Genomic DNA, 24,966 nt, shown 5'->3' with positions numbered 1-24,966 from the left:
ATTTAAATTAATAAATTAATGATTTAATCTAAAAACTAATAAAAATATTGTGAAAGTTAAAATAATTATAATCATAATTCCAATTAGAAACAGAAATATTTATATTATTTAAATTAATAAATTGATGATTTAATCTAAAAACTAATAAAAATATGACAAATAAGCAAAATCTATGGATTATTTTAAAATAACAACAAAATATGTAAGAATTATCTTATTTTAAAAAAATTAATATTATTAATATAAATTCAGTTTTAATTATATAATAAATTTGCAAATAATATTATAGATATAGATAAATAGTTTTATATCTTATTTTTAACTTTTATAATAGAAATAATTATTTTAAGATAACAACAAAATATATAAAAATTATCTTATTTTAAAAGAAAATTAATATGATTAATATAAATTCGTTTTTAATTATATATACAAATTTTAACCTAAAACTAATAAGAATATGACAAATAAGCAAAAAAACCTAAAATTATGGAGAATGTGACAAATAAGCCAAAACACTTCATAAATAATAATTACTTATCTTATTTAAAAAGAATTAATATTATTAATATAAATTCAGTTTTAATTATATAATAAATTCGCAAATAATATTATAGATATAGATAAATAGTTTTATATCTTATTTTTAATTTTTATAATAGAAATAATTATTTTAAGATAACAACAAAATATATAAGAATTATCTTATTTTAAAAGAAAATTAATATGATTAATATAAATTCGGTTTTAATTATATATACAAATTTTAACCTAAAAACTAATAAGAATATGACAAATAAGCAAAAAACCTAAAATTATGGAGAATGTGACAAATAAGCCAAATCACTTTATTATTAATATAAATTCAGTTTTAATTATATAATAAATTCGCAAATAATATTATAGATATAGATAAATAGTTTTATATCTTATTTTTAACTTTTATAATAGAAATAATTATTTTAAGATAACAACAAAATATATAAGAATTATCTTATTTTAAAAGAAAATTAATATGATTAATATAAATTCGTTTTTAATCATATATACAAATTTTAACCTAAAAACTAATAAGAATATGACAAATAAGCAAAAAACCTAAAATTATGGAAAATGTGATAAATAAGCCAAATCACTTCATAAATAATAGTATAGATAACAAACAACACTATATTTAGTTTGGATTTTTAAATTTATTAAAATACACCAACCAATAATCCCACGTTATCTCACAAGATGCAATTTGATGCATAATCATGGTTATTTATTTATAAGTAGAACGATCTTTCTACAATTCTTACCACTTTAAGCACTAAGGCAAAGTTCAACTAGGTACATCAATACCTTATGTTTATACATTTGTATCTCCGTTAATACTTAGAGAAGACTCATTGACGATTTTGGAAACCGTCATCTCTTCTACATGAGCTTTGTTGTGTTGTTGAACCACAAGTATTGATGGGATGATTTGGTTGATCGAAGAGGCAAGCACGTCCCCGATAGGACCTAACTCAGGATGTTCGGCCTGACGCTCAGCTAACGTCGCCACCTCGGCGGACGGCAACCTCCCTCTTCCAACCACTATGAGGTCAAAGTCTTGACTCTGTCCTATTGACAATGTTTCTTCAATTATGTTGTTTGGTTCCTTTTCTTTGTACTCCACCATTTCTTTCCATTTGTTCTTGAAATCTTCTAATGCTCCTTCATCTAATTCCTAATGACAGATCAAAATCTGAATTTAGTTTACCTAATTTAACTACTAAAATACCAGCAACAAATTAATTAGGGTTCATAGGATTATACCTTTTCCTTTTCTGGATCCACGTTGTTTGTCAAGAAGGCATAATTCTTCTCCTTGCATTTACTCGGTGCCGGCCGTAACGTGACGGCGTTACTCCTCAACGTTTCTCTCACCAAAAACCTAATAACGGTAACTTTAACCGCAGGATGCTCCGCCATTCTCCCGGCGAGCTCTAAAGCCTCACGGTCGTCAGGCCCACCAAAGAAAATCACACAAACCCTTTCCACCACATTAGAGCCATCAATGTTCGAACTTTGGGCCTCAATGGAGCCAAGTCCACGGTCAACAAGAACCGCCACGGAACACGGCGCGTTCTTCAAAACCCTCTGGTTTACTAATCTCCAGCCATGGCCGACGTTTTCCGGCACGTTTCCATCTCCTCCGTCTTGATGGTGGTGGTGGTGGCTATGACCATGATCAACGTTCCATCGTTTGTGGAAAGATAAAATAATCATTGTGACTCTCTTGGTCTCTGCCATGTGGCAAATGTCTTCGTGCATTGTTGGTAAGGGAGAGACTGCGGTAATAGGCCGGACCGCGACTCGGCCCAGTTGACGGTAGGCTTGGAAGCCTCCTATGACGCTACTGTGACACTCCCCGTGACGGTAACGCTGGACGAAAGGGAACCCGTTTTTACGGGCTTTTTGCACCATTATGATTGACGAGGATCGTTCTGTTAGCTCCATGAGGTGCATGACGAATAGTTTTAGCTGCAGCATCTGCCAATAAAATATGATATTAACCAAGATTAGTACCTAATGCAAAAGATCAAATGTGATATACATATATCAACGTATAAAACGAACATGTAGCATATATAACATTCTAATATAGGCATCAGACCATGCATAGATTTAAAAACAGATTTAGACACAAACAAACATATATAAAGAAAGGTAACCTTGGTGGTTCGGATGGACTCGATGACAGAGATAAGAGATGAGACATTGGCTGGACCATGGAGGCAGGCGAGGATACGAAGCTCTTCCTTGGTGGAGTCTTCGCTCGCCGACAAGTCCTTTAGTTTGCGGTGTGTACCACGTGCCGGCTTGTAAATGGCCATTACAGTCGGCGTCGTAATGAACGTTGTGAAGAGTGCCATTAGCACTAGTATCGCAAACGTCTCGTCGTTTAGCACCTAGTTAAACCCAACCCCACGCACGTACGGTTAATTAATAAGTAAAACATATAAAAAGTCAAAAATATTTAAACAATTTTCTATAAATATTTATCTTCTGAAATCGAAGGATATATAAAACTTAAAATTATGTAAATAATAATGAACAAATATTCGTCTTGTTGATTACCAAAACAAAAAAAATATTCGTCTTGTTTTGTTTTATATGCTAGCTGTCCCCATAAAATGATCGAATGACTTCTTTAATGATTAGCGAGGACTGAGGAGTGACGACCCATATGTCCAGATTATGTTACTAGGTTATAGTTTTCTTTAGTTCTTTTATAATTCATAGCTTTTTCTTTGGTCATATTTATATAGCGAAAACAAGAACCTTAGAGCATGTGCATCAGTGAACCCCATGAAAGGGGTTCACAAAGTATTTTTTTATTATTTTTTTTTACTGTTTGATTTTTGTTTTTTTTATAAAAAAAAAAAAAATTAATTAATCGGACCAATCGCGGGCCGCCACGTGTCGTGGGGCCCGCGCTACAGTGATGAACCAGGTTCACCGGGAAGAGCTTGGGAGAGACAGGTTCATTACTATTCATTATTATAATATTTTTTTTTTTTTGGAATCTGTGTGAACCCCCCATAAGTTCACTAATGGGGGTGCTCTTAAAAATGGAAAAAAAACTAACCTTTTTCTCCTTGCCTATATTGAGTACAATGAGCTCCACCAAACCTTTCGTATTCATCAAGAAACCAAGAGTCAACGCTTCTCTCGCCGGAACCTTAACCATCACCGCTACCGCGAAAGTCCCGACGATCTTTCCAACGCAAGCCGTAACCACAACAAGACCCAACATCCCCCACGACACAGCTCCTCTGATCTTCGCCACGTCAGTTTTCAATCCACTCGTGGCGAAATAAAGCGGTAAGAGTAACCCGGAGACAAAATCCTCAATCCGTTCAATCAATCGCTGACCAAACTCTCCATCTTTCGGTATAGTCAAACCGAAAACAAACGCTCCGAAAATAGAATGAATCCCAATCAAATCCGTCGCGAAACCGGAAACCATAACTCCAGCTAACGTCAAACACACGAAAGACTCACGTACGACGCCGTTTTCAAGTGATCCCCGTTTCGCGACCCATTTCATTCCGGGTCGGATCACAACCAGCATAAAAACAACAAATCCGACACCTGATAACATAACCCACACAGACACCAACGGACTCTTCTTCTCCCCACCGCCCTCACCGTTACCCGCTAACGCAACCGCTAAAGCGAGCAAAATCCACGCGGCTACATCGTTGAAAGCGGCTGCAGCCATCGCGGTTTCTCCGATCTGCGTCGTCAGAAGCTTGAGCTCCGCCAAGATACGCGCCAACACAGGGAAGGCTGTGATGGAGAGAGCGACTCCCATGAAAACGAGAAACTCGGCGTATCCCGGTCTCTCGACGGCGGTGTAGAGAGTGTTGCGGATCACAAACGCGACTCCGACGCCGCCGAGAAACGGGAGCGTGATTCCGGCGACCGCGATTCCGAACGCGCGTTTCCCGCTTCGACGGATGGACGATAAGTCGAGCTCGAGACCGACGAGGAAGAGGAAGAAGAGGAGGCCTATGCTCGCGACGGATTCTAGTATAGGCATGCTCCATGTCGGGAAGATACGGTCCATATACGTTGTGTTTCGTCCTAAAGCAGACGGTCCTAACAAGATGCCTCCCTTGAAAGATAAACAAACGAGATGATGGCAAATTCGTAAATAAGAACGATGGCAGGATTGTAATTAATAGTGTGTTAGAGTTAGAGTGTAGTGTTAACGTACGACGATCTCGGCGATGACTTTAGGTTGGCGAAGTGGTTTGAAAAGGACGGCGAGGGAGCGACTGACGGCGATGATTAACGCCGTTTGGATTATGAGTAACGGAAACGCGAAGTTCAAGGGATTGTCGCCTTGCCATGCTCCGTTAGATGAGGTTTTCACGGCGGTTATGTTAAAGGTCATTTTGGAGATTTCGTTGGAGTGTTTTGTCTCTCTTCTCTTCTCTATTCAGAAAGGCTATCTTTGGAACTTGGGATATAGTTCAACTGACAAGAAGGTTACGTGAAGACATTTATAGGCATTTTTTTGTTTGAAGATTCAAAAAGTTAATCATGTTTGCTTCTAACTTGTGTTCACTTTCTGTATATCACGTGTGACTTTGAACTATTCTGGTTTACTGCAAGTCTGTAACGTATAAATTGTAAAAATGTATTTGACCCAAAAAAAGCTTTAAATATGTACTCACACATCCAACCGTGTGGTTGTTATAAACTTTAATCAAATTCTTAAGTTTCTCTTTTAAGTCGGCATGTAACAGTAAAATTCATGAATGTTTATTGTGCATGTCATTTTTTTTAAGTTACATTATTTTTAATTGTTTTCTCAATAACATATTATTTGATCAGATGACATGTTATTTTATTAGGATATACGCAAAACAACGTTTAGGTACTTATGTTGCCACCACTTTACTTTGTTACAAATACTTTTAAAAATATATATTTTTAGCCCCTTGCCTAATTAACTAATTCTAGACCTAATTAACTAATTATAAACATATATATTTATTTTGGTTGATTAAATATATATATTCTTTAACCCTTTAACAAACTTTAGAAAAAACATCTGCAAATACGTTTTGGGGTTGGAAATAGTGTTTCTTTGTTGGAGTTTTATGGGTATGTTGCTGGATGCGGGTGATTTTTTCTTTGTCGTTTTTGGTCAGTCTCTTAATTTATGTTATAACTATGCCATTTGATTGTAGTTTTTGTCTTTTTGTTTCTTTACGGCACTTTTGTATTCTAATAAAAAAATTAATATTTGCTCATGAAATTAATTCTAGACAACTTACGAACGAAACTCATCTTACAACGGGAAATTGCAAAATAATAGACTGGCTTATCAACGAAGTAGGAATCATGTGAATCGCACGTGGGACGCGAGACACCGGCGCTGACATTATGCTACGTCGGTGGGGATGTGTTTAAGCAAATGCAACCAGTTGACCACGTACGTATCTATGACTTCCCATATTAATCCATCCTTTTAGAATATAGTTTTGGCATTATTTTCAGCAAATAGAGCTGTGGATTTTTCCAAGAAGTGGTTTCTCTATAACGATGTTTGTATTTACGACTTTTCTCCTTACTTTTACACGACTAGATAGTTCTATAATTCAATTGATGGCCAAGTTTGAAATAAGAATAGTTGTGGTTGACTTTACGAGCCAAATGACGTTACACGAGTATGGAATGGTGGCATAACCAGATTTGAGCTTCTATGAAAAAAAACCTGATCTAAAGTAGTGGACTGCCTCATAGATGTTGTCGTGAACAAAAGCACTAAGAAAATAAAAATACAGTACTTAACAAGAAAATATGATTGAGACAAATATCTGTTTTAGGGATTGTATATTGATTATGTACATGAATAGTTTACAATATTTTAGAATGTGTTTATACAACTTCAAAACCTGATATCTTTAAATGAAAATTTCATTATCTACTAAAATGGTTTTTTCTTTTTCTAATCCTTAAAGATATTACATACCACGGGTTATGACATTTTATTAGTGTATTGAAATTTAAATCACTTCCAAAATCTACCGATGCTAATGCTATAAATGACTTAATTACACTTTAGTTCAATCAGGCCATTTTCATCTTCAACTTACTTATGTTTGTCGTGAACTAGACCTTTTTCCCCACTCATACATGCATGATTACACACCTTCTTCTTTCCCACTCATATGCCACACGATTACGGATCATATACAGTAAGTCGGTATATCAAGTATTTAACCCCATTCAAATTATTTAGGAAAATAAAATAGCTAAACTGTTGAATGAAGATTAAGTTTTAGAGTTATCATCAGTTCAACTTTGTAAAACCAGTTTTGTAGTATAAATGTATAATAAATATCTCTCTGTTTAATCTATCAATAGAGTATGTATATAACACAAGGTTTTTTTTATGTGTCTCCAAACTCTAAAACTTGTTACAAAAGAGCATAAACTAGAAAAAAAAAATTATATGTGCAAATACTATCTATTTAAAATTACTTGTTAATTACCATAGTGGATCTTTTACAATGTAAACTAAGAAAACACTCTTATTAGTTATCCCCTATATATTATTTGAGAAGCATTGCAACATTTTTTTTTAGCCACGTGTCATCACTAGAATGATTCTTAGAATCCTTTGAGAAATAAGTTGGTCCATTTAAATATATAATAAGCTTTTTATTAAACCACAATAAATACATTATTAATGTGATTCATTATTTCCTTAAATAAAATTACGGAATTGCCTAATGTGGCTAAAATATATATGACAATTAATGATTTTGAATAATAAAGATTTGATAAAAATAAGTGTGTATTAAATTATATTTGTGTAATTTTAAGCTATTAAAATAAATTAAACAATCATAGTAACCATATAATAAAAATTAAAAAAATTATTTATATATTATATTTTGAATTTTTAAAAATGAGTATAAATTACTAAAACTGTCAAAAGTTTCACATTCAAATTTTGTGATCTATGATTTAAAACTTTTGTTATGACATGATAGAAATAATTGAAAAATAATATAAGTTGAAAGTCTCATCTAATAAGTATCAAAATAAAAGATATATAAATATATGTATCATTTTAAATTAAACTATATGCCATATAAAATACATAAATATCGTAATTTTAAAATTTACTTTGAACATTTTTTTGATAAAAAAATTGAAAAAATATTGACAACTTAATTTTTTAAATATTATAAATTACTTAAACCATTATTCCCACAATAAAAATTTTGTTATCACTAATTTAGACTTTTTGCAATAACAAATACAAATGATAAAAAAAATATGAGCAAAAAGCATCATCTAATAAATATTAATATTAATATATACCATATATATATTACTATCATTTAAATTTAATTATATATCATATCAAATAGAAAAAATATTTTTTCGATTTATTAAATTTATTTATATGTTCGCACCAATTTAATTATATAAGTAGTAGATAATGACTTTTTAATTATTCAATATATATTTATTATTTCATAATATGCTATAAACATATAATATATAAAATAATTTATATATATAATGTTCATCCCACGCAAGGCGCTGATCTTAACCTAGTTACCTATTATTTGAGAAACGTTAAACATATTACTTTAAAAAAGTCTCAGATCACAAAAGATAATAGTAGGAGAATTCACGAGAATACTGATTACAAAATAAATAAGCAATATATAAAAATTAAATTGCAAATCACGGAGTGAGCGTTTTTTCAGTTTCTCTTTCTGTGAAATAGATTTGGACTTTTCATGAAGACAAGACAAAAGTGCCAACAAGTGGTCGTCCAAATTTTTTAGGAACAGTTAGTTCAAAAACATAGCAAGTTTGGTTTTACCATCTTTCTTCTACGTCACATCTCAAGGAAATAGATAGCAAAGTTTCGTGAATCTGAACTATTACTGGTCGCTCGTTTCAGTCTTTAGATGCTTTGTCCTTAATATTATAAGTTTGATATATTTCTCACCTGGATTGTTTATAAGCTAGTAGAGTCAATCAGATTCGCAACGTTATTAATTGTTTCAAACGTAAAAAAAAATTCAAAAAGTTTGGATTTATATTAGAAAAGAAATTCAATATTTTTATTTTGCCCTAATTATATAATTCATCAATAAACTGTTGTGGCAGAGTTTTTTTTTAATAATTAATATTTATTTGAAAAACAGTATTGACAAAAGTAGTATCTTAGAAATCGGGTTTGAATTGATTTTGTGCTTGTTATTTGATTGTGTTTGAATCTCGTGTTTCTGTTGACAATCGGATTTGCGTTTGCGTTTAATACAGCTTTGGTTCACGTTTATGTTTCATTCTGTCTACGTTTGTCTTCTTATAATTGACGTTTAGCCTTTGCGCCCAAATCCATTTTCTTATCCACGTTTGTGTTTGCATATAACTTTTGTTCACATTCATGTTTTGTTCTGTATACGTTTGCTTTTAATAATATGTGTGTTTTAGTTATATGTGAAGGTAATTTGCTAATACACTTTAGATTATAAAAAATCATTAAAATATATTTGTCAAAAAGTAATCATAAAATCAAGTTATAGAACTTGTCATGGTGGAAGCCCCCTTGTATAATGGCATGACTCAGTTTTTAAAAACTTCCAACATATATTTGGGAATTTAAAAAACAAATTTTCATTTATGTTTGATAACTTCTTAGCTGTTAATACTCCGATTCCAGCCGCAGTTAACCATTTTGTTCTTCTCTTCTCGCCAAGAAGAGTTAACCGTACACAAATAGCCATAGCAGGGCTGAACCTCATGAGGTTGTAGATGATCATGTTGTCGCATGAAGTATCAGATAAAAGGCATGTATGTGGTTCAGCAGATTGATCATGCCTTCAGGCAGATGGTTCAAGAGACAAATAGGCAAGCTGCTCAGGATGCAGGTGAACAGGTTGCTCGGGTGGCAGCTCACGAGGTTGCTGACGGATAGCTACCATTTAACAAAGTCTTCAGATTCACATTCAGGAGAGTCTTCATATTGCCGTTCAGCAGACTCTTAAAGTTCATGTTCACCAGGTTAGTCATCCTTTTGAATGACAAATATTTGTCGAGCACAATCTCTTAAGTTGCTACCCAAGCAACTTCCTACGCAATCTTCTAAACCATCTGCTGGAGTCATTCTGATCAACCTGCTGAACCATGCACAAAGATTACCTTCGGCAGGAGAAAATGGTGTAATTGTCAATTTTCTCTCGGTTTAGGTGGTTATGATGGTACATATCAGATCTATCCAACACCTTGAATTCTGAAAAACACATGAGAAACATGTCACGAGAATTATATCCACATCAAAATGTACAATAAGAATGCCATGAATCACAATGAACAAACCTGTGACATTTCTTGTAATAAAATCAATGAAAAGAAATCCATTTTCAGAGTGATAAAAACAATGAGAGAAAAGAAAGTTGAATCTCATATCCTACCTTTGTCTTTGGATTCGTAAGGAACAAGATAACCGAAAAATGAAAACTCTTAATAAGAAAACGGAGGGAGACTCAAGAAAAACCATAAACTCATTTCCACATAATATGGGCCCGTATTGGGTCTTAATACTCGGGGTTAGTTTTGGACTTAAACTGTGTAACTGACCCCACCGAGGATAATTAAAAAAGAGGGTAAAAAGGTCTTTCGGATAAGGAATCGAAGCGGAAAAAGAGGTGAGCCGCGAGTTCGAAGCCTATTGACCCGTTTTTTTTTTATTTACTTTTTCCCATTCGTTTCTCTTTCGTGTTCCTCCTCCCTCATCATTTCACCTTGTGGCCTGCCGCGATCAAAAGGTTTTCATCTACCTTTTTTTTTTCCGTTTCCGGTAAATATTTCTCTGCCTCGTTATGATTTGGCAATTGTCACTTTGAATTTGTTTTCTGGATCTGCGGTTTCCTCATTCTGTTTAATCGAGAATATCACATTTTTTCTTGAAATTCGATCTGTGGTCAGAGCGCAAGTGTGATAGTATTGTTTTTATCAACTGGTTTATGTTGGTTTAATATTATAAAAAATCTAATTGATAACGTGATTCTGCTGGATCTAGAATCTTTGTTACATTCCTTTTACATCTTTGATTGACTCGTTGAATATATAATTGTTTTATTGTAATGTCATATATATTCCCCACTAGTTTTAGCATATATGATCAAAAAGAACATTGATTCCTTTTCCTTTTAATTATTATTTTTATGCCAAATTGATCTTTTTATTAATTGTTTTGCAGAAATTAGAAAATGGCTGACGGTGAAGACATTCAACCCCTTGTCTGCGACAATGGAACCGGAATGGTTAAGGTAATCCCTAAAAATCAAATCTTTTTTTTTGTTCAAGCTTGAATCTTTCATCAGTAGTAACATGTCACTGGATTGTAAAAAATGAATCTTTTGTGAATCGTTATTACTCTGTTTCCTATGATCATCTAAGTTGGTTGTATTGTGTTCTGTGTTGACTCTTTAGGCTGGTTTTGCTGGGGATGATGCACCGAGGGCTGTGTTCCCAAGTATCGTAGGCCGTCCTCGTCACACTGGAGTCATGGTTGGGATGGGACAGAAGGATGCATACGTTGGCGACGAAGCTCAATCCAAGCGTGGTATTCTAACTCTCAAGTACCCTATTGAGCACGGTATCGTCAACAACTGGGATGACATGGAGAAGATATGGCATCACACTTTCTACAATGAGCTCCGTGTTGCTCCCGAGGAGCATCCCATTCTCCTCACTGAAGCTCCTCTCAACCCAAAGGCTAACCGTGAGAAGATGACTCAGATCATGTTTGAGACTTTCAACGCTCCCGCCATGTATGTTGCCATCCAAGCTGTCCTGTCTCTTTACGCTAGTGGTCGTACTACTGGTATTGTGCTTGACTCTGGAGATGGTGTGAGCCACACGGTACCTATCTACGAGGGCTACGCTCTTCCACACGCCATCCTGCGTCTCGATCTCGCGGGCCGTGACCTCACTGATGCGCTGATGAAGATCCTCACTGAGCGTGGCTACTCTTTCACCACGACAGCTGAGCGTGAAATCGTCAGAGACATTAAGGAGAAGCTCTGCTACATTGCTCTGGACTATGAGCAGGAGCTTGAGACGGCTAACACCAGCTCGTCCGTTGAGAAGAACTATGAGTTACCAGATGGGCAAGTGATCACCATTGGGTCTGAGAGGTTCCGTTGCCCAGAGGTTCTTTACCAGCCATCTATGATCGGAATGGAGAATGCTGGTATACATGAAACCACTTACAACTCCATAATGAAATGTGATGTGGATATCAGAAAGGATTTGTATGGTAACATTGTGCTCAGTGGTGGAACCACTATGTTCCCTGGGATTGCTGATAGGATGAGCAAAGAGATAACTGCTTTGGCACCAAGCAGCATGAAGATCAAAGTTGTTGCACCGCCTGAGAGGAAATACTCTGTCTGGATTGGAGGGTCCATCTTGGCCTCCCTCAGTACCTTCCAGCAGGTAACTTCATCTCCCTTAAATCAAATGATCCTACTCATGTGTGACTTGACTGATTGGGCCCAACCTCTGTTCTTGATTTTTGTAGATGTGGATTGCAAAGGCAGAATATGATGAGTCAGGCCCGTCGATTGTTCACAGGAAATGCTTTTGAGTTTAAAGTTAAGTCTCTGCCCCGTGGGGTTTCCAGTTTATCCTTGATAAGTTTTACCTTCGTTCTTCCTGCTGCTATTTGTTGTTCTTCAGTATTTTTCAGATTCTGGCCTAAGACATTTCAAAGAACTTAAGTATCTCTATGTAGCATGGTTGTCTTGTTCCTTCTTCTCTTTTGTTGGATAAGACCACTGTGTGAGCGAATAACAACATCTAAGTTTTCCGAATTTTATAGGGTAAAGTATGCTCCATTGTATACCCATATTTGATTTTGTGGAACTCAATTATTACAGTAACACATTAATCTATAGAAGACATTATTTGAAAAGTGTCATATATCACGTATAGACTATACTATTGTTTGATGTCGTCTGTATCTCACAGTATGAATATTTGCATTGCAAATATAACCTTGTTATAATAGAAAAGTATACAACTCACAATTAAAATACCACATCTAATTTCGTCCCTCTACATAATTTTCATAGATAGTATCTCATCTCTAAAACTCAAAGAAACACAAATGGCAGTTTATGTTCTTGAGCTGAAAAGGACAGGCGTGTGAGAACAAAGTAGGTCCACATATGGATACACTTTCCCTTTGATGGCGTCATGTGATCGTGATTTAAGATCAGACCAATCTATCTGTACGTGTCATAGCTGCTGCAAAACTTCAATCCCATGTCTGAAAAAACTCCTTTTATGACAACTAAACTGAAGATCAAATAAACCAATTATTTATAGAAATCGATTCTTATCCAGAAGTAGAATACACATGGATGGATGTAGATCATATAACACATAACAATGGTGAGAAGTGTGAGGAAACTAATGTATGATTCTCTACCAGCTAATTATTTGATTCCATATATAAGAGGATAAGTTCGAATGACACTTGTGATCACTTCTACTTTCCATTTTTTTTTAAAACTCAAACATACCCTTAACTGAAATAGTACCTAATATTAGCGTTTGTTTATCCTGTTTACACAGAGCCGGCTGAGTTAGAAAGCGGTGTATGGGATTGTCATAAGACATATGATATTAGAGATCTAATTTTTAAATAAAAAATATTTTAAATATATTAAAAGTGAAATATGTATATTTTAATTAAGTCAATTTTTCTGTATAACGTAAAAATAATTTCGTTATTTAAAATATCATATATAAAATAATTTTAACCTACTAATCTTATTTTTATTTTGAAAATATACTTTTGTTATTAAAAACCTAAAAACAAATTTGCCCAAATGCCTCAAACAAAATCTTTGAGCCGGGCCTGCCGGGATTACTATAAATCCAAGATGCTCTCTTGGAGATAGCAAGCATCATGCATGAAATATAAGAAAAGAAATGGCTCTCTTCACAATTACACCTGCACGTTGGTTAGCTTGTCTTTATACTCTTAACTCGACAGGCATAAAAGATGCCCGAAACCATGCACCGTCTTGCTATTATCTAACTGTTCAAATCAACATACACATTCCAAAAACAAAAAAATTAATAAAAAAATGTTTTAAATTGTAACCATTGGTCAGGTATTCAGTTGAGCCAAACACGAATGTAATTATTTTATTTGAAGAAAAGCCATTTTTCTTTCTGACCCCTCCAAAGTCCAAACGATCTTACTGTTCTAGAGAAACCCTTGAGCCTATCGAACCTTTTCACGCACAACCTACTTGTTCAAGTTTTATATTCATCGTTATTATTTATTAGTTATTTGCTCAATTTTTTTAAAAAAATTGCACTTACGCTTAAACTCATAATTTTGGAAGCAAAATTAGATCATTGTCAACTACAACATGGTGGTGTAGTGGTAGGCGGCTCCAGGATGCTAAGAGCATGTTTAATGGAGGAGGGTTTTTAGGGTGGAGTTCTTAGCGGAATATATGAATCCATCTCTTAACTTTTAATTAAAAAACTAAAAACCTGTTCTTAAATTAATAATAACCCACCCATTAAACATGCTCTAAATAATCCCAAAGACATTCTACTGCATGTTACATTGTGGCCACACGGATATTAAACCGTGCTTTAGGAATTATTTGAATACATATAATGAGAATCAATCTGTGGGATGCACCACCTTTATGGGAATTAATTTGCACCTCTCTATGGATATGAAGTATGAAATATCCAAAAGTTTTTAAAAAGGAAATAGGTCATTGTCCAGGTGTAAAATTCTAGATCTCATTCTTAATTGCATATAAGATCGAGCGAGAGACTACCACTTCTTTTACTCCCATTGCAAAGTCAAAGCATTATTAGTTTATTAGACGAATTATTATTAGTAGCAACTTCCCTATATATACAACATAAAGCCATATGCTCCGACATATGTTAATCTTTATCGAAATTATCTTACATTTATTGTTATCTATAGAAGTTATGATGGGAGCAATGTCTCAATCGCTTTTCAATCTCAAAAGTTTCTCTTGCTCTCTCAATAACATAATTGTAATGTAAGTCAATCCATTTTGTAAAACCTAGAATTCTATATTTTGTTTCGTTAATTCTTTTGAATATATAGCGTTTTAACTTGAATGACAATTCTTAGTTTTTTTACTATTGCAGGAGAGGATACATTTTGATCAAAAAGGCTACTCAAAGGGCATATGCAATAGGAAACAGCAGAGAAAAGCCATCATGGACAGCAGACTGTGAAACCGGATACTACAGACCTGAAACCATAACAAAACAGTTAGATTCATACGTTGTGACAACCTCTAATGCTGAAGTTAAAATGAGGAGAGGTGAAAAGTTATGGTGGATGCCTGATCCACAAACCGGGTTCTATCGCCCTGATACTTTTGCGAGAGAGCTCGATGCCGTTGAGCTACGGTCAATGCATTCCAACCACCGAGAGTAAAAAGATCTTGTGAGCCAAATGATCTCTACATGTGTGTTTTCTTTCTCATTCTAGTTCATCAATTTGACGTGTGAACTAATAAGTATTGGCAAATAATATTTGCCTCGCATGCTTCTTTTCATTGATATTGATCAACCGTACTGACTTTATCTAGCAAGTAGCAACATGACATGTCAATAAGCAAGTTGGGTTTATATGTGGTGAATCATTCAATAAACAAGTTGTCATGTCTTATATATATATACTTATGAAAGAAATAAGATATTTTGGTTTGGAAAAGTTCCATATTATAAAGCTTAATTCTCTTGATCACATACACTATTTATTTGTTATATCTAAATACTACTAGTTCTTATCATGGCTGGCTATAAATGATCAAATGCTGGAATTCTGAGCAAAAGGTTACCAAGAGGATTTTATGCCATAGGCCAAATGAAACAATATTTTAATTTTCACTAAATTGTTTTACAATAAAACAATTCAAAAAATGTTTTTTTTATGAAATAAATTATGATAGAAAAATTTACTCAAATAACTATTTTTATTTTTAGGTTTAAAATGTAATGTACCACACCATTAAAATAAATACTATTTACTATTGATTTCAAATTACAAAGCTTATGGATATTAATAGTGGTCTAGATTCAAGAAAATATACTTTATTGCAACACTTTATAAAGTATAAACAATAACATATTTCAAAAAAAAAGAAATAATAAAATTCAAAGGTTTGAATGTATATAGTTGTAATTAACTATTTTAAAAAATTAAGTTGTGATTGTACATAAGGAAACTTAAAATATGAACAATAATTTAGGTTTTAAGTTAAAAGTACTTAACAAAATGTGTTTCACCAATTGACTATAATAGTACATGTACATAATAATATTTATGTAAATATGCCCTAAAAACATAAAAGTGTTGCCCTAAGCGAATGCTTCAATATTTTTAGTGCTTCTCTTTTCTTATATTGGTTTGTTCTACACCTACCTAGGGTTTTTTTATCGTTTCGTTTTTCAAATGTTTTTCAGGCGATAGGTTCTGTCCGGAAGCTAGCTCTTAATTATGGACAGGATAAATCAGTTGCCCGATGAGCTTCTACTGAAAATATTGGCAATGCTTCCTACCATGAAAGATGTTGTGGACACTATGCTTTTGTCAAAGCGATGGCAGTTACTTTGGATGATGGTTCCAAGAATCAAATACAAAGATACCTATAAGCACCCCAAGTACGGAAGCTTTTCTCTGTTTGTAGACAGATCTTTCTTTAGGCACGAGGCTCCAGTTATAGAAGCTTTGCATTTCAAACTTGGTAGTATTTGTGGTAGTGAAGATATTCACGCGTGGATGAGATCTGCTGATAAACGTTGTGTGCGTGAGCTGACTATCTTTTTTTTTTCTTTTTTTTTTTGCGTGAGCTGACTATCGAGATTTATACTGATACTGATTCAGTCTTACTTCCTTGGAGCTTGTATAGAGGGGGATGTAGCATGCTTGTGACCTTGAATATACGCAATGCAGTTCTTGTGGATAATCTTGAGCAACCAATTTCTTTCCCATTCCTCAGAACGTTGAGTCTTGAGTCCATGAAGTATCCAAGTGGTGAATTTGTGAAGAATCTTTTATCCAACTGCCATGTCCTTGAAAACTTGGATGTGGAACAATGTGAAGCTGACAACGCTACCATTTTCACTGTTATCGTGCCTTCTTTAAAGAGTTTAGTCTTGAAAACATTAGAAAACAAACTTGGAAACGATGCTCATGGGTTTGTGATAGATGCTCCTTCTTTGGAAAATTTCGACATTTTTCATTTTAGTGGGTTTTTTTACCTTTGAGAGCAATATGAGTAAGATTGTGGAGGCAAAACTTGTCCTTAATACTTGGAAGTTATGGAAGAAGTTGGGTTCTATTGCTTCGTTCAAGCGCCTTTATCTGTGCCTACCATCCTTAAACGATATGTATCCTGCCGGTAGTGTCTTCTCCAGTCTTGTGCATTTGAAGATATGCACATGTGAGACAGAATGGGTGAATGTACTTATGTGTGTGCTCAAAGATTCTCCTAGTCTACGAGCTCTCAAACTTCACCAGTGTCATTTCCTTCGATCTAAGGAGCCGCGCCCATGCTGGAACCCGGCATGGAATGAATCGAGTTCAGTTCCTGAATGTTTGTTATCAAGTATTGAAACTTTCGAATGGGTAAAATACGAAGGAGCAGAAGAAGAGAAAGAAGTAGTAGCATTTGTTTTTAGAAGCGCAAAGTGTTTAAAGAAGGCAACCATTAATTTCCACAGTAAAACCAATGACACTGACAAGAAACTTGAGGTGATCAAGGAGTTGTTCTCGTCGTCGAGGCGTTCGCCAGCCTGTCAGCTTGAGTTCCGCTGAATTTATGAGTATGCGTCAGTGTGTGGGTTAGCTTCCAGATCTGAATCTTAGAAATAAAGTACAACTTGTTATGTTTTTATTTGCTACATTTATAGCTCATTCAATTTGAAACTGTTTGGTTCAGAGTTACCTTCTGCGGCAAATGAATTTCACAAAAAGTTTATTTTTGTTCTTTCTCAGAAATAAGATGAATCTAGTAGTCAGGTCAAGAGGCCAAATGCTGAAGTAAGATAATAAGCATATTTGCCAAAAATTTATACTATGAAGTTGTATCATACCGTATTATATATTTAGATTCTTTGGCGTAAAAAAAAAAGCACGGCACTGGGTTGAACGTTTACTACTATACTTTGTTATAGCTCGTAGGAATCTCACATAAGCAACTTACAACTGATTACTCAACTGACTGGAACCACATCGTCTCATTACACAACTCAAATCTTGCTCGTGTTCGTGAACAAACGCGAATAAAACACGAATATTTAGAGAAAACATGATTGAGGCAAATACCCATTTAGAATTAGTATATTGATTATTTGAATAAATAATTTATAATTTTTTAGACATACATTTATACAACCTCAAAACCTGATATTCATTTTCTTTTCAGAAAAACTTCCTTGTCTACTAGATGCATTTTCCTAATCTTAGAAGGTATACTATACCTTGGACCAACGATGGCCACATTCGATCCGATCGAAAATTGTGGTATTTGAAGATGCAAGTGGAGCTTGTAGATGTCAATGGTCTTCCGTGACTAACTAGACGACGAAGTCACTGATGCTGGATGCATTAGTCGTTACTACATAAGGCATGCGGAGTGGTGGGTTACCATGTGGATGCAAGAGATGCTGAGATGGAAAAGGATAAACTGGAGGTTTATGTCTTGACGTAGTCGTTGAAGTAGTTGCTGAGGCAGTGTGTGTCAGAGAGTGAACCAGGAGGCATGCGGAGTGGTAGAGACCATGTGGACGCAAGAGGCTGAGCTGGCGTGGGATAAACTTGAGGAGCAAGTTTATACCGTGGAGAAAAAAGCAAGAGATAAACTTGGAGAGCAAGTTTATGCCTTGAGGAATAAGTACATTTCAAGAAAAGGAAAGTGTACTTATTGATATGGAAGTTGTCCATATTCATGTTGCCTTGGAGACTAGGGTTTCAGGAACGTGGAGATCACTATAAAAGAGCTATGAAGTCGTCTGTATTCCATAAGACACTGGCTATTATTATAGAGGAAGGGTGAAAATCCCTTAGGGGTGTTCTTGGGTCGTGCTGAAGCAGATGCTGAAGTACTGACGGGAAAGAGACATGTTTGGGTAGATTAGGAATCTGTCAGTAACGTGTGTTAGGGTGTTAACACTGACGTGTAAAAGCTGATAAGCAAGTCTTGTAATAGATTGTTTAGGTGATTTCTAATAAAGCATAGTTGGTTGCTTGTATCCATTTTGTCTCTTGATTTATCTTCTGCATTACCTTATTGTGGTGTCATCTTTGCACTAACAGTATTCTAGTGGTGCAATGAAATTTAAGCCATTTCCAGAATTAACAGCTCGGCTTCATCTAATTCTTTTGTCTTATGTTCTCCAAACAACTTTTATATCAAGGAACGCTTGTCCACATGAAGAACCTCATCCACTATATTCATGTATTGGGGTTGAGTTTTTTTTATAAATAATGAAGTTCTTCTAAAGTTCAAAGGACGACCATGCAAAAATTTACTAAAAACCACGAATGTGATAGTTTACCAATTACCAGAGATCTCAAAACTCCCATGCAATTCAGAATACCATTATTTTATTTATTCAACAGGGTGCTCCTATTAAATATACACAAAAATAAGATACAATGGACTGTGAATGAGTGTATTCTAAATCAACGGCAAAGCTGAACGCATAAGCTATTAATCCGTGAATCGGAGGGATTTGCCAAAATGTATGATCCTGACTTCCCATTCCTCAAACAAGTCATGCTCAACTGGTTGCCTAACTGAGTCGTCTGCACGAAGGAAAAAAAAAAGAAAGAATCTCAGAGATAAGTTGATTAGAGACCCTGAAAGAAACTCGATAATGAAAATGGCCATAAAGATTGTTACCGTGCAAGAGGCTGGTTCTCGGTTACAGCTCCATCTAGAAGTTGGAACACATGATAGATAATGACACCATGAACAATGTTTGTTTCCATCCACATTGTTAAAAAGTGAGATCAAACCAGCAATGAACCTGAAAAGGAAACAAACCGGTTTTGTGTTATTTTTTCTATATGGTCTTTACTATAGGATAAACAAACTGAATGGTTTATGGTTAATATAACTAAAGAACTTACCAACCAAGCAAGAGGAGAAGAGAGACGGTCCATAATATGGCCTGACAGATATTGTACTTGTGAGGTTTAGCTGCAGGATCACTTCTTTGGTTGATCCATCCGTAATGAGGACGGATTAAGAGCACGAATCCAAGTAGAAAACCGGTAGCAAAACCTCCAATATGAGCAAAGTTATCTACTCCAGGAAGCACACCGAGTCCCAAGTTAACCGCCACAATCAATACAAGAGTTATGATCGTCACAACCTATACAAAGCATTAGCAAACAACATGAACTTTAGCATACTAAACTAATAATGTGATATATTTTTCCGACTATCCGAATTATATTGATGGTGTTAGCAAACATAACACATAATACTTCAGGGATGTTATCGTGTAGTTTTTATTATATTACTTTGTCCAGATGTGTGACCATAAAAAGAAGCATGTTTTTGAATGTGTTTCGGTTACCTTGTTAGTATAGATTGTCCAGTTGATAAAGATCTCAGAGAGCATTCCTCCAAGTAAACCAAAGACAGCACCAGAAGCTCCCACAGAGATGTTTGAGCGGAGGAAAAGAGCTGACAATATACTTCCTCCAAACCCAGATATCAAATAAAGCAATCCAATCCTTACTGAGAAACCAAAAAATGGAAACTATAGGTTATACAAATGTTCCATAAAAGATGTGTATGTAACAAATCTCTCTATCAAGAGAGGCACAAGAGAGAGTACTTACTAAAACCGAATTCACGTTCCATACGCATACCGATGAACAAAAGAGTCAACATGTTCACCAACAAATGAACAACTCCTCCATGTAACCAGTTGCAAGAAAGTAGACGCCACCCTTCATCTCCTTCAACCACTTTCTTTACATCTAATCCACCCATTGTTCTTAACCTGTTTCCAAGTAATAAAAAATAAACCAAAATCAATCTCAATTCCCTACTCCTAAATGATTCTACAAGTCACACTCTAACTACTTCTTTCAAGCTATACTAGAGCAGAAGTGTCTGCTTACGTGAGAGAGGAAGGACCCAGAAGAGGATTCTCCCTTGTGCTCTGAAACGAGAACCGACCCAAGAACCCGGCGAAACAATCTCCAGACTTCTTCGGACAGTTGTTGACATACATGGTGATCACGAAAACGACGACGTTAGCGATCACGAAACAGGGGATGAGCCCAGAGAACCAGCTACGAAACTCCTTAACTCCTCTTCCTCGTTCTTCATAAGAACCACCTCGACTTCGATTCTGAGATCGATGTTGCTCAGATAGAGCAGACGATTCTACATCCATTGGGTTGATGTTGTTGCTCTCGCTCTGTCGTGTTCTTCCCCAAATCGGAGCTGTCTCTGACTCCTTCTCACCCATTGAAGCAATTAAAGATTCGAGCTTTTGAGCTAAATTCGAGAGATTTGAGATTGGGTTTTTGCTTTTGGTCTCTGTCTCTATGGGGTTTATATTGGTTTGGACATTGGAGTTAAAGGAAGTTCTATCTTCGTAGATTGTGTCTGAAAACAAAAAAAGGAAAGAGTTGGTCAACTGTCTTGACCAAATTTACATCACACACAAGGACACAATCCTACCCCCTAAACCAACTTTCCATATGACATGTTTCCGGTTTGTTCGTGTATGTTTCCGGTTTAGGAATAATTAGTTTAGATTCTTGTGTTTGGCATAATAGTTTGTGTGTTTTTATAATTTTATCAAATATTATATTTCTCTTATATTCTGTATTTGTTTTTGACCGTTGGTGTGTCATGTGCGAGTGGGATTTGCCAAAATTCCATAACTATTTAATGTATCTTTTGATGGAAGACTCATAATCAAGCGGTCAAACTCAAACAGTGTGTGAAGAGTAAGAAGACCGGTTCGAGCATATTTTAATTACACATTAGTTTTTCTTTCAAATCTAACATATACTAAAAGGGTTATATGAGCATCAGAGAAGCTGTCCACGTCAGCAATTAAATCAGCCAATCAGGAGGTTTCTCTACGACACGTCAGACACGGATTGAACAAAGACGATCCCGACCCCTTTTCTTTTCGTCTTCTCCGTCATCTTAGTTTCGTGCGATCGCCGATCTGGCTTACTAGCAATCAATCCCATCTCCATTCTTAAATGCAATTTGATCTCATTAATGGAGACTCCTGGCTTTCTCGATCTGAGATTCTGTATATATAGATCTCGCACTCCAGCTCTTCTCTTCACCAAAATCTTAATATCTACTCACGATTATATTATACCTCCGGCGATGATGTTATCCGATGTTTCCGAGACAGTGCAAGCGAGCAGTGAAGCTACGGTTCCCCCTGTTTCAGTCGATCCCGTCAATCAAACCAGTGTTTCCTCCGGCGATGCCAAAGCCGGCGATGTCAGTTCCGTGAAATCAGAATTTTAATGTCAGTTCCGGTAGATCTTACAAAATTGTTTTCTGGGAGATGATGAGTAGAGTATGCCCTATATATGCATGCTTATGTTTTCGAAGTGATCTGAATATTACTTGACTTTGTGCTTTCTTCGGTTTTCCATAGTCGTAGAATGCACTGCTTGAGTTTTGCGAGAGTGGTCAAGGCCAAATAGCAAGTTGTAGATGGAATTCTGCATCATCTGAATCTGGAGATCAAGAAGAGGCTATAAAGAAGAAGCCATGGATGAACTTCAACTAATTACATGAGTTTATACCTGCGAGTGATGATGCGCCTACCATACTCCCTCAGATCTTGGTTGCCAAAAAGGTAAATGTACTATCTTTTCTTAAGGCACATTATTAAATTGAATTTTGCATTCACGAACGCAAGCATTTGAGTGGTTCACTCAGAAATCATGTTTCTTTAATTTGTATTGTAGATTGGAATTTTGTTCTTTTTTTTTTGTTGGATTCGCCACACACCTCACCAGCTCCAATGGCTTGAATAGTATTCTATGTTCTTCTCGACTCAGTTGTTTTCTCCATCTCTTTCTTTCTGTTCTCTTATGGTTTTGTTTACAGAGCGTATCAGCATCCAGATGAGCAACTTGGCATATAATTGGGTTTAGCTCCAAGACGGATCAAGATTTGGTTTCAGAACCGAAGAACACAGACAAAGGTTTTCTACTTTTTACTTTCTCTCTTCCTCGCTTTGTCTCTTCTCGAAAAAATAAATTAAAGAGTAGTCCTTAGTTTTGCTTCTCCATCGTTTCTTCTTGCAGGCTCAGCTCAAGAGAGCTGATAATTGTGCACTCAAGGAAGAGAATTATAGGATTCGTTATGAAAACGATGTCAGTAGAGAAGCTCTCAAATACGCCACCAAAACTCTTACTTTGATGAACAGAAGCTTTGAATCGAAAATGCTTAGAGAAGAGTGATGTGAACATGATTTTCAAATATAGTTGGATAATAGCCATCACAGCAGAGATCAAGATGGGACACAAGTTAAGAAAGACAACAACGGATGCGGTGGTGGAAATTCTTGTGGTGCCGTGTTCTCGCGGTGGTTTGTGGCGAGGTGAGGAGACAGGAGGGATGAGAAGGGAGATTGAGCCTGTTGTCTAGAAGTAGATTACTCCTATCCGCACTATCAGAAGTTCTCTGACAATGTAAACCAGTAAGTTCCTTTCCGAGTTGATTTTTGTTAACGCTTCTTAGATGGTTTTAAGGGCTTGCTGAAGTAGACCATTATGCAAATCCATGGACCTCTGATTCATTGTATTTCCATAAACTATTCCTGCAAAACTATTGTCCAATTGTTTAAAGCGTTCATGGACCACAAAGGTCTTATTATTCATACACCTTATTAATTGCTTGCAAACGTTTAATCTTAGGTACTGATTTTGACTTTTCAAGGGTATCTACAGGAGCATCACTTCCTATTTCTACTTGCTCTGCTAGCCATCCTTCAATCCCTTGAAGCACATAAACATCAACTCCAAGAGTGAAGATAGCTTTTACATTCTTTTGAAAATAAGGTAGAAAGATGATGATCAAATTTTTAGTATGCTATTAGAAGTTATATTATTATTGTTTTTCTTTCTGATTTTAGTTTGATACATGGCTTATTAGATTTTGGTTGTTATATAATCTTTATAAGTTCGTCTCTTACATGGTTTAAATTGTGGTAGAAGAAAGGAAGAACAATTATATTTAAACAAGATGAAGTCAGTCACCTTCCTCATTTTAGCATGAATGAATATGCCCACTATAGTAAAAATTTAATGTTATATACATATTTCATGTAAAGTTGGAGGTTGGATGACCGAGATGTGAGCAGACGGTTTATGAAAAAACAAAAAACACAAGAGTGACTAAACTATTAGGAAGTACTTAATTAACATACTTAAGAACACTTGAGTAAGCATAAAAATGAAACATATGTTAATGCTTTGCTCTTCAAGGTTAAGGACAATAAATATAAAAACAAGAAGCATTTGTAAAAATGGATGATCTGATGATCATGCAAGCCTATTTCGTATACGAGAAAAAACTCCAGTTATATATCATGTATTAGCATGTGACATCCAAAGACAACTATCATCCAAAGACAACTATATTATAAACTTTTAACCACAATGCAAAATTTTATACTTTGTTAGTAATTATTTTGCTCACCAACCCATTCTGAGAAAATAGCATTGTTATACAAATAAAATTATGACATTATCCAAACTAATTATATATATAATGCAAATACATCAACTTAAATGGAGAGGAACGAAAGAAATCAAAAGATCAAATGTCCTAATACCCTTAAAAGTTATAAATTTAACGGGTCTCAAGCCAAAAAAAATTAAAAATAAAATAAAATATAAAACGACTGTTAATTTAAAATTTATTTACCTAAACTTAAATAAATGCGGTAATAAATATATCCAAATTAAACTAAGCTTAAATCATTTTAATATTTTTACAATAGTAAAATAACAAATTTTGAGTAGTACAAATTTAAAATTTGCTAGACCAAAAATTAATAAAATAAAAAGTCTAACTTTAAATTCTTTTTAGTAATTTATATTTTAATAATAAATGTAAATATATACATAATATTGAAATAAAGTAAAATGATAGAATTAAAAGTAAATCACAATACTAAAAGTAGAATAACTAGAGCAGGGAGAGTGTCCACCTCAGATTAAAAAATCAACCAATCATAGAAATCCTTTCTGCCATGTCATTAGTGATTGTCTGATTTCGTTGGCTTCTTTGGACTCAGCTTTTGTTTCATCTTTCGGTTGGGCTTTTACAAAACTTTTTATCG

The 24,966-nt window shown here is 34.9% G+C and overlaps 4 protein-coding genes, 1 long non-coding RNA gene and 1 pseudogene across 8 annotated transcripts; 4 read left to right on the top strand and 2 right to left on the bottom strand.

Annotated features, from left to right (window-relative positions):
* Window positions 1-1,123: 1,123 nt before the first annotated feature.
* Window positions 1,124-5,021, bottom strand: LOC106445774 (cation/H(+) antiporter 20). Its single transcript, XM_013887405.3, has 5 exons — window positions 4,754-5,021; window positions 3,620-4,651; window positions 2,703-2,939; window positions 1,804-2,520; window positions 1,124-1,714 (listed from the first exon to the last, which is right to left on the bottom strand). Exons 1-5 carry the CDS (start codon window positions 4,931-4,933, stop codon window positions 1,352-1,354), a joined length of 2,529 nt encoding a protein of 842 aa, XP_013742859.2. The 5' UTR covers window positions 4,934-5,021; the 3' UTR covers window positions 1,124-1,351.
* Window positions 5,022-10,198: 5,177 nt separating this feature from the next.
* LOC106445773 (actin-1) lies at window positions 10,199-12,398 on the top strand. Of its 3 annotated transcripts, none has more exons than XM_013887403.3 (4): window positions 10,199-10,346; window positions 10,781-10,850; window positions 11,014-12,021; window positions 12,107-12,398. In XM_013887403.3, the coding sequence occupies exons 2-4, from the start codon at window positions 10,791-10,793 to the stop codon at window positions 12,170-12,172; spliced, it is 1,134 nt and encodes a 377-aa protein (XP_013742857.1). In that variant the 5' UTR covers window positions 10,199-10,346; window positions 10,781-10,790; the 3' UTR covers window positions 12,173-12,398. The 3 variants fall into 3 exon arrangements, with proteins under 3 accessions (XP_013742857.1, XP_013742858.1, XP_048633950.1); XM_013887404.3 differs by having other exon boundaries at window positions 10,240-10,378; XM_048777993.1 differs by lacking the exon at window positions 10,199-10,346 and adding an exon at window positions 10,420-10,521.
* A 319-nt stretch (window positions 12,399-12,717) lies between these two features.
* LOC106448140 (late embryogenesis abundant protein 37) lies at window positions 12,718-15,040 on the top strand. Its single transcript, XM_013890063.3, has 2 exons — window positions 12,718-14,633; window positions 14,746-15,040. Exons 1-2 carry the CDS (start codon window positions 14,497-14,499, stop codon window positions 15,038-15,040), a joined length of 432 nt encoding a protein of 143 aa, XP_013745517.2. The 5' UTR covers window positions 12,718-14,496.
* A 1,009-nt stretch (window positions 15,041-16,049) lies between these two features.
* Window positions 16,050-17,560, top strand: LOC125608102 (annotated as a pseudogene).
* A 1,618-nt stretch (window positions 17,561-19,178) lies between these two features.
* LOC106445772 (RHOMBOID-like protein 4) lies at window positions 19,179-21,277 on the bottom strand. Its single transcript, XM_013887402.3, has 6 exons — window positions 20,750-21,277; window positions 20,465-20,628; window positions 20,197-20,360; window positions 19,745-19,989; window positions 19,515-19,641; window positions 19,179-19,417 (listed from the first exon to the last, which is right to left on the bottom strand). Exons 1-6 carry the CDS (start codon window positions 21,100-21,102, stop codon window positions 19,295-19,297), a joined length of 1,176 nt encoding a protein of 391 aa, XP_013742856.2. The 5' UTR covers window positions 21,103-21,277; the 3' UTR covers window positions 19,179-19,294.
* Window positions 21,275-23,894, top strand: LOC125608101. Of its 2 annotated transcripts, XR_007339178.1 has the most exons (3): window positions 22,095-22,470; window positions 22,583-22,821; window positions 22,925-23,894. It is a non-coding gene; the product is annotated as an uncharacterized LOC125608101 (long non-coding RNA). The 2 variants fall into 2 exon arrangements; XR_007339177.1 differs by having other exon boundaries at window positions 21,275-22,470; window positions 22,583-23,894.
* The last annotated feature ends 1,072 nt before the right edge of the window (window positions 23,895-24,966 follow it).

This window comes from Brassica napus, chromosome A4 (assembly GCF_020379485.1).
Source record: "Brassica napus cultivar Da-Ae chromosome A4, Da-Ae, whole genome shotgun sequence".
NCBI classification, from domain to species: domain Eukaryota; kingdom Viridiplantae; phylum Streptophyta; class Magnoliopsida; order Brassicales; family Brassicaceae; genus Brassica; species Brassica napus.
This window is presented reverse-complemented; position numbering and strand designations above follow the sequence as displayed.